A 12500-nucleotide genomic window follows, 5' to 3' on the forward strand; every position below is an offset into this window, starting at 1 on the left:
AATAAATAAAGCACCAATCGGATGTGAATCCGTCTCCGCCTTCAAACCGGAGCTGCCCCCCCCACACACACACACACCTGTCAATAAAGTTTTATCGTGACCTAAATCAAACATCAGCGTCACTATTAGTGATAATATCTAAAGGAAGAAAACACGGCTGATGACGTCACACCGATGTGTTTTTGTTTTCATTATATTAGTGATTGTCAGGATGGATGACGTAACAGGTGGTTGCGGGTGTAACTGCACTGTTTTCCCCGAGCTGCACCTGAAGGCAGCAGGAGCCGCGGGGGGGCCTTGAGGGTGTCGGTTCCTCCGGTGGATCGAGCTGCGTCACCGCGGACCGAACCCGGTGCTCACGGGCGTTCGGTCGCGTTAGGGTCCGCCCCCCTCCCCCTTCCGTGGGAACGGCCAGCGGCCGCGCCCCCTAGCGGCAGCGGAGCCGCCTCCCCGCGTCACGCTGTCCGTCCCCCCGTCACACTGAAAGTTGCCTCCGCGTCGAGAGGCGGGAGGTCCGGCTGTCCCGAGTTCCCCGCGCCGCCGCGTCGCTGCTGCCCCGGAGAGATGAGGCGGAGGCAGAAGAGGCTGCTGCAGCTCACCGGGCTGCTGCTGGCGGCGCTGCTCTTCCTGCCCAACGTGGGGCTGTGGTCGCTGTACCGGGACCGAGTGTTCGACAGCGCGCCCGACGCCGCGGACGCTCCGGGCGGCGTCCCGGTCCTCCAGGTAGGGGCTGGCCGCCGGGGGCGAGCCGCCGGCCGCCGCCGAGCGGAGGCGGCCGGCGCTCCGTGTGTGTGACCGATACCCGCGCGGTGTGTGACGGGATCACAAGATGGATCCGCTGGGGGGGGGGTCACGGAGCGGCGGCGGTGGGGGGGTCAGGAGCCACGTCGCTCCCCGGAGCAAAGTTCCAGGAAGACGGACGGACTTCAGGAAGTTGTCGCGGGCGCGGAGCGGCGGCGGTGCGTTCAGGGGCGCGGCGGAGGTCCGGTTATTTCAGCACTGCTTCAGGGTCAGAACACCCGGGCGACGCGGGGCGTTGGAGGAAGACCAGTCACGTGGTTCCGCTTCAGGGTGGTTTTAACGGTCAGGTTGTGGGTTCATGACTCATCCTGAAATATTAAATAACAACCGAGGAAATGGATTCAAAATAGTGACGTCAGAAACACTCTGGTCCTGGAGTGTATTTTATTAACCAGGAGTTGGATGAAAGAAAGTTGTTAATAATTAGTCAAACACAGGTTTCTGGGTGAACCCAGCTGGAGCTGTAAAGAACACCTTCAAACTCCTCGTCAGGTGACCCCTGACCCTACCACCCCACCACCGCTGCCCCTGATTGACCGAGCTGAGCGTCGTGTTTGTGATGACCGATGACGAGTCAGCTGACGCCGGGGGCGTCGACGCTCAGCAGATTCCTGTCGAACAAACCAGCCTGAAGGGAAATCAGGACGGCGTTCTGAGGTTCTGCTGGCGTTCTGGCCAGTCTGAAGGAACCAATCAGACGAGCCAGAGCGTGTGAATGGGGCCTTTCACTGCCGCGGGTGTGTTTGCATGTGAATGTGGTTCGTCCGGCCCCCGGGGGCCAAGCCTGACTGGCGTCCTTGTTGGGAGGGGGTGCAGGCAGTGGTGGTGGTGGGGGCTAGTCGTACCTGCGCAGTGACGTCGTGTGATGTCATGTGATGTCATCGTACGGGACAAACGAAGAACGACCACGTAAAGAATTCAGTCTGAGATGAAATCAGCCTGGAAGGAATCCACCAATCAGATCGCAGCATCAGGAACAACAAACAACAGAAAAGAATGAAGCTCTGATCTCCTCCAATCAGACGCATCTATGCTCCTCCCACACCTGTGTGTCTCCGCCCACACGGGTGCCCCCAGCCCCCATCGGTCCGGGGTTTCCTCCGATAGCGTTAGCGCGTCGCTAACAGAGAAAATAAAGTTTGTGGAACAAGCAGGAAGTGAAAGTTTGTATGTCCCGCCCACTTCATCTTCGCCACGCGTAACCCGGGCGACCCTCCAAATCAATCTTTATCGACAACCGTCAGCGGTCAGACTCGCCCCCAGAGGCCGACGGGCCTCGTTCACGCCGGCGTTGGGGGTCGGGTCGTCCATTAAGCCCCGCCCCCAGCAGGCCGTAAAGACAAGGCGCTGAGATTGGGATCAGAAATGACGGTTCTGATGTAAATCATGGTGGGGGGGGACCGTTAGCGCCGCCGCCACGAGTCGCTGAACGTTATCGCTCAGACGGGGGGTGGGGGGTGGGGCACTGGGGAAAGGAAGCGGCTAAAAGAGGCGTTTGTTCGCCGCCCGCTTTGTTGACCCCCCCCCCCCGGGGGTCCTCACACAAGGCGGGCGTTGAGCGCCGCTGGCCGGGCGCCGCTGAGCGCGTGCAGAAGCTGCTCTGTATGCCGGACAGGTGCCGCGGACCCCCCGGGGGCCCCTGCCTCGCAATGATGAGTGTGTGGTTCTGGGCCCCCGGCCGCACCCGACCCTTCACCGCTGAGGGGGCGGAGTCCACCTGAGAGGGGGCGGCGCCCCCATAGAGTTTTTTAAAGTTTCGTCTGGCTGTGTTTGTACTTTATTAAAACCTGATTGGTTCACACCAACGACCAATCAGAGCAAGAGAAACACGGGTTGAACATCTGATGTCATGTGACCGCCGCCCCCTGCTGGTGGGGAGGGTTACTGACAGCGTTATGGGTCGGCTTCAGTGTGTGACATCAGGACCCTCTGATGATGTCATCAGGGGCATTGTGGGAGGGGCTGTAACAGAGAGAGCCACTGTGTTGCATTCTGGGAACGGGCGTGTTGTGTGTGAACATGTTCAGATCAGAAATGTATGACATCATCAACACGAGGCTCCTCCCAGCTGTGTGTGCGGCGTCTGACCCTGAAGCGTGTCGTGTGTAGTGTGCTGTGTGTAGCGTGGCGTGTGTAGCATGTCTGTAGCGTGTCGTGTGTAGCATGTCGTGTGTAGCGTGTCGTGTGTAGTGTGCTGTGTGTAGCGTGGCGTGTGTAGCATGTCTGTAGCGTGTCGTGTGTAGCATGTCGTGTGTAGCGTGTCGTGTGTAGCATGTCTGTAGCGTGTCGTGTGTAGCGTATCGTGTGTAGCGTGTCGTGTGTAGCATGTCGTGTGTTGTGTGTAGCGTGTCGTGTGTAGTGTGTTGCGTGTAGCGTGTCGTGTGTAGCATGTCTGTAGTGTGTCGTGTGTAGCATGTCGTGTGTAGCGTGGCGTGTGTAGCATGTCTGTAGCGTGTCGTGTGTAGCGTATCGTGTGTAGCGTGTCGTGTGTAGCATGTCTGTAGCGTGTCATGTGTAGCGTGTCGTGTGTAGCGTGTCTGTAGGGTGTCGTGTGTAGCATGTCGTGTGTAGCGTGTCTGTAGCGTGTCGTGTGTAGCATGTCTGTAGCGTGTTGTGTCTTCTGACACATTTCCACTGCTGACAGGTAAAGGTCACTGTTATCAGTCCTGTTAGTGTATTGATTAACCATTGATCACTGATTGGTGGAGCTCAGGGTTCAGTTTGTTCAGGTGTGTTTCTGTCAGGTGTCTCCACGGCAATCGCTTTGAGGAGGGGCGGGGCTGAAGCTTCTAGCCTGGTTGGTCGTCATGGGTTCTGTCCCCGCCCATCAGGAAAGCTTGTTTGTGTTTGCTCTGTTTCCATGGTTACCAGTTTTTTCCTGGTGGTCGTCTTCTTCACAGATGCTGTTTATCAGTTTGACCAAACTTTATTGACACAACAGTCCAGCGACAGATCATCATGTGTGTGTTTTAGTTTCCATGGTAACGGCTTTGATGAGTTTCAGGGACGTTTTGATCCGAACGATGTGCGTTTGATTTACCTCATGGCTGCTGCCTGACGGGGTTAAAACCTGTGTTAATGGATTTATGAATCACCATCACCATCATCATCACCACCACCATCATCATCATCATCATCACCATCACCACCATCACCACCATCATCATCACCATCATCATCACCACCACCATCATCATCATCATCATCATCATCACCATCATCATCATCATCACCATCACCACCATCATCACCACCACCATCATCATCATCAACACCATCATCATCATCAACACCACCACCATCATCACCATCATCATCATCATCATCACCATCACCATCATCATCATCATCATCACCATCATCATCACCATCATCACCATCCTGCTGGAGGCGGTTGACATGGCGATGGTTGTCTACAGGAGGAAGCCTTCCTCCTCCTCCTCCTCTCTGAAGGCTGATGGTTCTTTTGACGTCTGGTTGAGACGTCCGGCGGTTTGGAACCGGAGCGGCGGCGCCCCCGCCTCTGGCCCCGCCCCCCTGAACAGCTGTTTGAAGACTGACTTCCTGTCTCCGCCACAAATTGCAGGATTTCTTGCTCTGCTGGACCGAAGCCGTTCTGAGCGCCGCCGGCAGGATGTCACTGTCACACACACACACACACACACACACACACACACACACACACACACACACACACACACACACACACACACACACACACACACACACACACACACACACACACACACACCTGTCATCATCTAGAGGGGAATCAGGAGGAATGTCTTTCCTGTCTTCGTTGTATAAAATATTTTTCTTGCCATTGATCGCGATCGGCCAACAGCGAACTGAGGGAGCAGGGACACGCCTAGGGGCGTGTCCAATGTATGGGGGCGTGTCTAACGCCAGCAAACAGCTGATGGTTTGAACGTTAGCTTCAACGCTGCTCTGCTCAGCAGTAGCGCTGTGATGTTGTTGGATCGTGTTTGTTTAACAAACAAACAAACAAACAAACAAACAACCAGGAAACAGAATAACAGATGGATCTCTGACGACTTTCAAAAGACAGGACTACTTTGAGGGGCAGTGGTTACCATGGTAACCGCCTCACGTAAAGGAGGATGAGGGGTGTGACTAAACCCCACCCCAGTAAAGAAGGATGGGTGGGAGGGGCTAAAGACACACCCGTTAGAAGCGGTGTCAGTCAGTAATGCTAGCATGTAGCAGGAAGCTAACCTGTGACAGCTTTCAGCCTGTGAGCTAATCCATGCTAACATCAGGAAAGATGAGCTCACTGGTGCTGGGGGGCGGAGTTAATGGGGGGAGGGTTGAGACCGGATCTCGTTCTTTACCACGTGTTGAATCCTTGACATGAAGCGATTCCTGACATCAGCATCACCCAACAGGCTCCGCCCCCACATGGCGTGATGATATCTAACACGCCAAAGGAACTTTAATCAGAGAGGTGGTCGGGGGCGGGGCTTCTTCCATCTCCACTCTGCTGAGAGACGGACCCACGGCGGCGGATCCAATCCGACCACAGAGAAGCGTAATCTGTTGCCGGGCAGATTAGTGGAGACCAGAGCGGCGCTCTCAAAGCTCCTCATCATCTGTAAATCCCTTCATCCAGGTCAGCAGGAAGGAGCGGGCTGGCCCCGCCCCCTCAGAGGCCGCCATGATGGAAGACGGAACATGATGACTCTGCAACGCTGGACCGTTTCTGCATCGTCATCAAACAGCGAGGGGTTAAACCAGATTAGAAACAGTCCAGGTTCACACAGTGAAACAGTCCAGGTTCACGCAGTGAAACAGTCCAGGTCCACACAGTGAAACAGTCCAGGTTCACACAGTGAAACAGTCCAGGTTCACACAGTGAAACAGTCCAGGTTCACGCAGTGAAACAGTCCAGGTTCACACAGTGAAACAGTCCAGGTTCACACAGTGAAACAGTCCAGGTTCACACAGTGAAACAGTCCAGGTTCACACAGTGAAACAGTCCAGGTCCACACAGTGAAACAGTCCAGGTTCATACAGTGAAACAGTCCAGGTTCACACAGTGAAACAGTCCAGGTCCACACAGTGAAACAGTCCAGGTCCACACAGTGAAACAGTCCAGGTTCACACAGTGAAACAGTCCAGGTTCACACAGTGAAACAGTCCAGGTTCACGCAGTGAAACAGTCCAGGTCCACACAGTGAAACAGTCCAGGTTCACACGGGGAAACAGTCCAGGTCCACACGGTGAAACAGTCCAGGTTCACACAGTGAAACAGTCCAGGTCCACACAGTGAAACAGTCCAGGTCCACACAGTGAAACAGTCCAGGTCCACACAGTGAAACAGTCCAGGTTCACACAGTGAAACAGTCCAGGTTCACGCAGTGAAACAGTCCAGGTTCACACAGTGAAACAGTCCAGGTTCACACGGTGAAACAGTCCAGGTTCACATAGTGAAACAGTCCAGGTTCACACGGGGAAACAGTCCAGGTCCACACGGTGAAACAGTCCAGGTTCACACGGGGAAACAGTCCAGGTCCACACGGTGAAACAGTCGAGGTTCACATAGTGAAACAGTCCAGGTTCACACGGGGAAACAGTCCAGGTCCACACGGTGAAACAGTCCAGGTTCACGCAGTGAAACAGTCCAGGTTCACACGGGGAAACAGTCCAGGTCCACACGGTGAAACAGTCCAGGTTCACACAGTGAAACAGTCCAGGTTCACGCAGTGAAACAGTCCAGGTTCACACAGTGAAACAGTCCAGGTTCACACAGTGAAACAGTCCAGGTTCACACGGTGAAACAGTCCAGGTTCACACGGGGAAACAGTCCAGGTCCACACAGTGAAACAGTCCAGGTCCACACAGTGATTGGGATGTGGCCCATCTATTTTTCTGACTGGGTGACGTTCATTCAGTCTGTTTGTCATCCCTCAGTCGACCAATAGGATCCTGCGTTCCACCTCTGGAGCGTTCAGGTCACCAGTCGACCTTCATCTCTCGTCTTCTTCATGTCGGTTCAGATTTGATCTGTCGTGTCGTCCTGAACACGTCAGCCAGTGTCTGACGCTGGGCGTCCAATCACGTGTGTGTGGGGGGGTGGGGGGGTCAGAGTGCAGCCTCAGCTTCCTGATGATGATGACGATCAGTGGAGACGAAGGCAGCACTGAGGCTGTGTGTCTTTCCGGTCGTCATGACGATCTGACACATGTGGATTCTTTGAGCCTGGGTCATGTGGCTGGTTGTTACGTGTTGGGCGTGTCTGTGTTGGCCAATCAGATCGCAGCTTTGTCAGCGTCCTGATGCTGCGTTCAGGTTTAATCCTCCAGATGTCGGATCAGGATTCCAGGTCGCCGGATTACCGGCGGGATGAACGCTAATCCCAGATGACGTCCCAGATGAGGACGTCACATGATCCAGCGTGAGGGGGCTCTGATGACATCAGCGGGATGGGGGGTGGGGGTGTGATGTCATGACCCTGACGGACGAGCCTCCCGTCTCCCAGGCGTCGGTGTCTCCTCCCGTCGGTCTGGATGAAAGTCTCCGCCCACGCGGCGCTAACGAGCGTTAGCATTAGCGCCCAGCTCCTCTCCTTTTCTTGTTGTTCAAGGTCTCGTCGAGCGGCGAGAAAAGCCCCCCAGGAATACCAGGGCGACGTGCGCTGGAATTTTAATCAGGAGGAAATGGGGCGGCACAATCTCGCCGCTCTGAGCATAATCCAGCACAGACGGACCCGGCGGCCCGTCTGGTGCCAGCGCCGCTCGGGGGGGGCTGACAGCAGGAGGAGGAGCCACAGGAGGCTCAGATCAGGCTCCTGACGGCGGTCTGTGGATGGAACGCATTCATCAGGCCAACGGGTCGGGTCGACCCCCGCGGTCAAAGAGTCCGATAACGAGGAGACACGGAGCGCTGACACGGGGGCTGGAGGTGGGACCTTACCGTCCTACCGGGGGGGTGGATCTTAGCTGGTACTCCCTGGTTCTCTTCAGGGTACGGGTGTGGGAGGGGCCAAAAACAACCAGCTCACTCCTGGTTCAGATAAAGAAAAAGGGGCGGGCCGCTTTTTAGTCAATGAGGGGGCGTGGCTTGAGTCACCTGGGACATTGGGTGTGGCACCGTCTAGTTTGGGATCAGCTGATTTAAAACCCGACTCAGGTGAAGGAGATCGATTGATCGATTAATGCCAGAAGAACCAATAACCTCCGTCCCGTTTTCACCTCTGATGTAACCCTGGAAGGGGGCGGGGGTATATTCTTGTCCCCTCCCACCGCTCCTGCCATCCAACCCAGTTTGAACCAGAACCAGAGGGCCACCCTCAGAACATCAGGACGTGTCCGTGGACCAATCAGCTGGTTGGGGGGTCCCATCCTCATTACTGATTTGCTGTAGCTCCTCCCACTGGCTCCGCCCCCTCTGATTGAAGCGTTTCACTGAGTTTTGTCCTCGTGTCGAGGTGATGACTCCATCGTACTGCGATCGTGTAATTCAACACGTCGTTCCGTTAAGTCGCTGAACGGAGGGGGCGGCGGCTTGTGTGTGTGCGTGTGTGTGGCGTGTGTGTGTGTGGCGTGTGTGTGGCGTGTGTGTGTGTGGCGTGTGTGTGGCGTGTGCGTGCTTGTGTACACAAGCCCTCCGCGGAGCGGCGCATTGAGATTCTCCTCACGGGTGCGCCAGGCGTGAAATAGAGGAGCAGCGGCGTCTCAGGAGAGAGAGGCTGGAGACCGGAGGAACCTGAACGCACCACAGAAGACGAGCGTCGCCGCGGCGACGGCGTGGAGCTGAAACACGCCTGGAAAAAACAAAGACCATCTGCTTGTACCAGCGCTGTGTGGGACAACACAACAACAACAACAAAACAACAAAACAATAACAACAATAACAACAACAACAACAAAACGATAACAAAAAACAATAACAACAACAACACAACTCACAGGCCGGTTCTTTTTCGTTTTTGTTTACCTTTCCCGTCTTGTTGAAAACGACCCCGACTCAACATGCTAAAGCGCCAAAGGCTAGCACTGCTAACGGCTCATTTACACTCAGCTACGGCTAACAAAGCCCACATGTTGACATGTCTGTCAAGCTGGACTCAGTCTGGACAGTGTGGGGGGAGGGGCTTGTGTTGACGTACCCGTTAGCTTAACATTAGCTCATCCGTCATGTTGGCAGGCCCACCACCGATGGCCCACGCGCTCATCTCACAGTCTTCTCTCCTTTAGCTAAAGGAGCCATGCTAACTGCTAACACTTAGCACCTGGCTTGCTATCGATTAGCACTAAAGCTAAGCGTTAGCGTTGCAGTTTACATCCCAGGGTCTCATTTCAGCTCTGCTGGGGAAATGCAGGAATCAGTTGAGTTTGTTTGTACCATTATGACTCTGACAGCATAGCGATAGCTCCCAGAGCCATTAGCGTTGTTTGTGTGCGCATGCTAATTAGCCTGGAGACCGACTGCAGGAGCCATTATAACAGTTCTCAGCAGTTAACGGTTGACATCAAACTGCGACGGGAAAATGTTGATATAGACGCCAGATGGTGGAGAATCTGAAAGGTGTTATCATTCTGTTGATACGCTACCGCTAACAGCTAAATGACTAGCGTCCAGCAGCTTCATGACTCTTTCCTGTTTGTGTCTGCAGGGTGTGAACCGGATTGGGCGGGACGCTCAGGTGGGACACGACGGCGTCCCGAGGAAAGACTGGCACGACTACGAGGCCATCAAGAGAGACCTTTCTAGATCTGGTAGGTCTTCCTCATCTTCACCACCTCAGAAGGAGGGGACACCTCCATCCCCGGGCCGCTCGTCTCCCAGCAGCTCATTGCTCTCCGGCGCCGCAGCAGCTGTGCTCATTTCTGCTTGGAGTGCAGTTCCGCTGTCATAAATACAGTTTATAGAAGCGACAACAATCACTAACTCACTTTTATTTCCTGCTCAGGGAAATTAGCTTCTGCACACACAGTGTAAATTAGCCAAAATGAGTTCATCCTTGAAACGAGCCGTTAAAAGCTAAAGGTGCTTTTACACAGATGTTAGCTTAAAGAGTCAAAGTGGCTCATTTATGTTCAATGAAACATGTATGTCTGGGGACGAGGGGCTTGTTTTGGTTCTCACAGGAATGAAGCTACGCGAGGCTGTAAAAGTCAACTGTCTCCAGCAACGCTCAAGCATGGCTGGCTATCATACGCTTAACGTCACGAAACAAACATGACCTGCAAATATCAGCCGGAGCTAGCATTAGCAGGTGTAACCTGTGGACGCAGGTAGCTGAACTCCAGAGCTAGCATTAGCTTAATAGTTGGAAATTAATGGAGACATTCTTATAGAGCCTGAACATCCAGGTAGCAACTGTTGCTAATGTTAGCATGTCTACAGTATTTGAGGCACTGATGTTTCCTGTGTCTCACGCAGGAAATGGCGAACAGGGGAAGCCGTTCCCCCTGACGGACGCCGACCGGGTCGACCAGGCCTACCGGGAGAACGGGTTTAACATCTACGTCAGTGACCGGATCTCCCTGAACCGCTCCGTCCCCGACATCCGCCACCCGAAGTGAGTGTGTGTGTGTGTACTTGTTTTTACCCACACGTAGGGACTTCATCCTGACCCGTCACTTGTGGGGACCTGTGTAAACTTTCATGGTTTAAAAATAAATCATCCTCGTCTTTGACGTCGAGCAGCTCCGACATACACCAACACAAACCTTTGAGGTATCTTCAGAATGGGGGGGCAGCTAATTGTCTCCCGTCAGGAGGGCCGGGGCCTGATCAGCATCAGAGCCGTGGACCCGGTTGGTGATTTCCCTCCCAATCCGCCGCATCAGGGATATTTATGAAGCGAGCCGCAGCCATCAGAAGGAACCCCCCCATCAATATTTCCCGTAAAGTGCCCACTCACCTGGGGAGGCTGACATTTTTCACCAAAAACATAAATCTAGTGTGTTTGCGTGAGCAGTTTCATCAGAATTGGGGGCAGGAATGGGCCACAGAGGGGCCGCGAGTGGCAGGTTTCCATGACGGCGGCGGCGACGGGTCGTTTGGCAGATTGGCTCTCCATCAACTGTAGAGCAGGAATCAATCACTTCCTGGTTTGATTGAAAACTGGCAGCCACTGAGCCAGATGGTCGTTTTCTTCCCAAATACAGTCGGCGGTCCGACGAGAGATGGATGCAGGGCTGGTGGGCGGAGCCTCGTCTCGACGGGAAGACGAACGTTTTTGATGGTAGCAGCAGGAGGGATTGATTTCTGGATCGATTGGAGGCGCGGCTGCTTGTTTGCATGTGTTTTCAGTGTGAACGTCTGATTGGCCGGGCCTGGGCGTGAACGATGGCGTCCCAGGAGACGGTGAACTGCAAGTCAGCGCAAGACCGCGGCGCTTCCCCCACCTCCAGGGCTCATCACCGATGACGACCGCTTTACTGATGGGAATGTGCCGCCATTTGGATGATGATGGTGATGATGATGGTGATGATGATGGTGATGATGATGATGATGATGATGGAGCTATCTAGAGGTCCACGACCGTTCAGAGATAAATCCATGTGTTTGACCACCAAGAGTGGGAGGAGCCTCCATTTGAAATGAACTGTTGGATTACACCTCCAAGTGCTGATTCAAGCCAGTAGCATCTAAAATCATCTGCTAGCGTTTACTAGCATCTACCATCATCAGCCCCGCCTCCTCGTCCCCAGACACGAGCAGGTGTGAACCAGATAATGACTCTCCCTGCAGGACGTGGGGGTCAGAGGTCACGTGTCGTCGCTGTTGTAAATAGATGACACGCTGTTAGCGCCTCCTGACAGCGAGCGCCGTCTGGAACGCTTGTTCCAATTATTGACCTGCCCGATTTATTCCACGGAGACGCTCGGCTCCTCGCCGCCGTCACGCCACGGCGCACGTGTGAGCTAAACGCCACTCCTGACAGCGGCTACGTGGTGCACCTGACAGGTGGAGACCAGAGACCAGACGGATGTCCACCAGCGCAAAGCACCTGGAGGTACCACTGTCAGTCATTATGAGGCCCCTCCCCCTGCAGCAGCAGTAGCTAGTGGTAGCTAACGTTAGCACGTCTGGTGCCTCTTCAACAAAGGAGGAGTCAGAGCTGCCTCCAGGCGTGGTGGAGCTGGAATCAGGAGAATAGACGCCGGGAGAGGCGGCGCCATCTGGGCCCACAGCTTCATCATCGTCATCACCATCATCACCGGCCGCTGGGCGTCGTCCAGTGTCTGTGACTCATTACGGGACAAAATAGTGAAAATAAACACAGCCAGTCCAGAAATACGGCATGGTGAACAGCTTCAGACCCGCCCTCCCTCTTCATCACCTTCGTTACCCATCAGCCCCTGCAGCGCTTCCTGCAGAGGTCATAAAAAGTCACTTACTGGGATTCAAACCCAATCAGTGATGACGGAGATGGCGCCGACTGATGACACGTTTAGTGACGCTTTAATACGACTCTGTTGTGTTGGTCAGGATCAATGATGTCATCATTTTGAGGCTTTTTACTGTTAGCATCCTGTTAGCATTGTGTTTTCTTTCTGATCTGGTTCTGAATGATGGATTCTCTCCTCCACATCTGTCGATGCTTGCCTCGGTCACATGACTACCTTCTTAAAGGGGCCGCTCCGGCCACTAACACAGAACACATTAGCGCTAAACTGAAACAAGCTAGCAGAACCAACAGGAAACAAACGGTGTGACGTCATGAG

At 54.3% G+C, this 12500-nt stretch overlaps 1 protein-coding gene across 1 annotated transcript in view; it reads left to right on the forward strand.

Annotated features, from left to right (window-relative positions):
- Positions 1–199: 199 nt before the first annotated feature.
- Positions 200–12500, forward strand: part of LOC137605924 (polypeptide N-acetylgalactosaminyltransferase 10-like) — a 23596-nt gene continuing 11295 nt past the window's right edge. Inside the window, exons 1-3 of the mRNA XM_068330860.1 lie at positions 200–723; positions 9437–9539; positions 10207–10345. Coding sequence (XP_068186961.1) covers positions 565–723; positions 9437–9539; positions 10207–10345 — 401 coding nt within the window. The 5' untranslated portion in view covers positions 200–564. The remainder of the gene's footprint in view (positions 724–9436; positions 9540–10206; positions 10346–12500) is intronic.

The sequence above is a fragment of the Antennarius striatus genome, chromosome 13 (genome assembly GCF_040054535.1).
Source record: "Antennarius striatus isolate MH-2024 chromosome 13, ASM4005453v1, whole genome shotgun sequence".
Classification (NCBI taxonomy): domain Eukaryota; kingdom Metazoa; phylum Chordata; class Actinopteri; order Lophiiformes; family Antennariidae; genus Antennarius; species Antennarius striatus.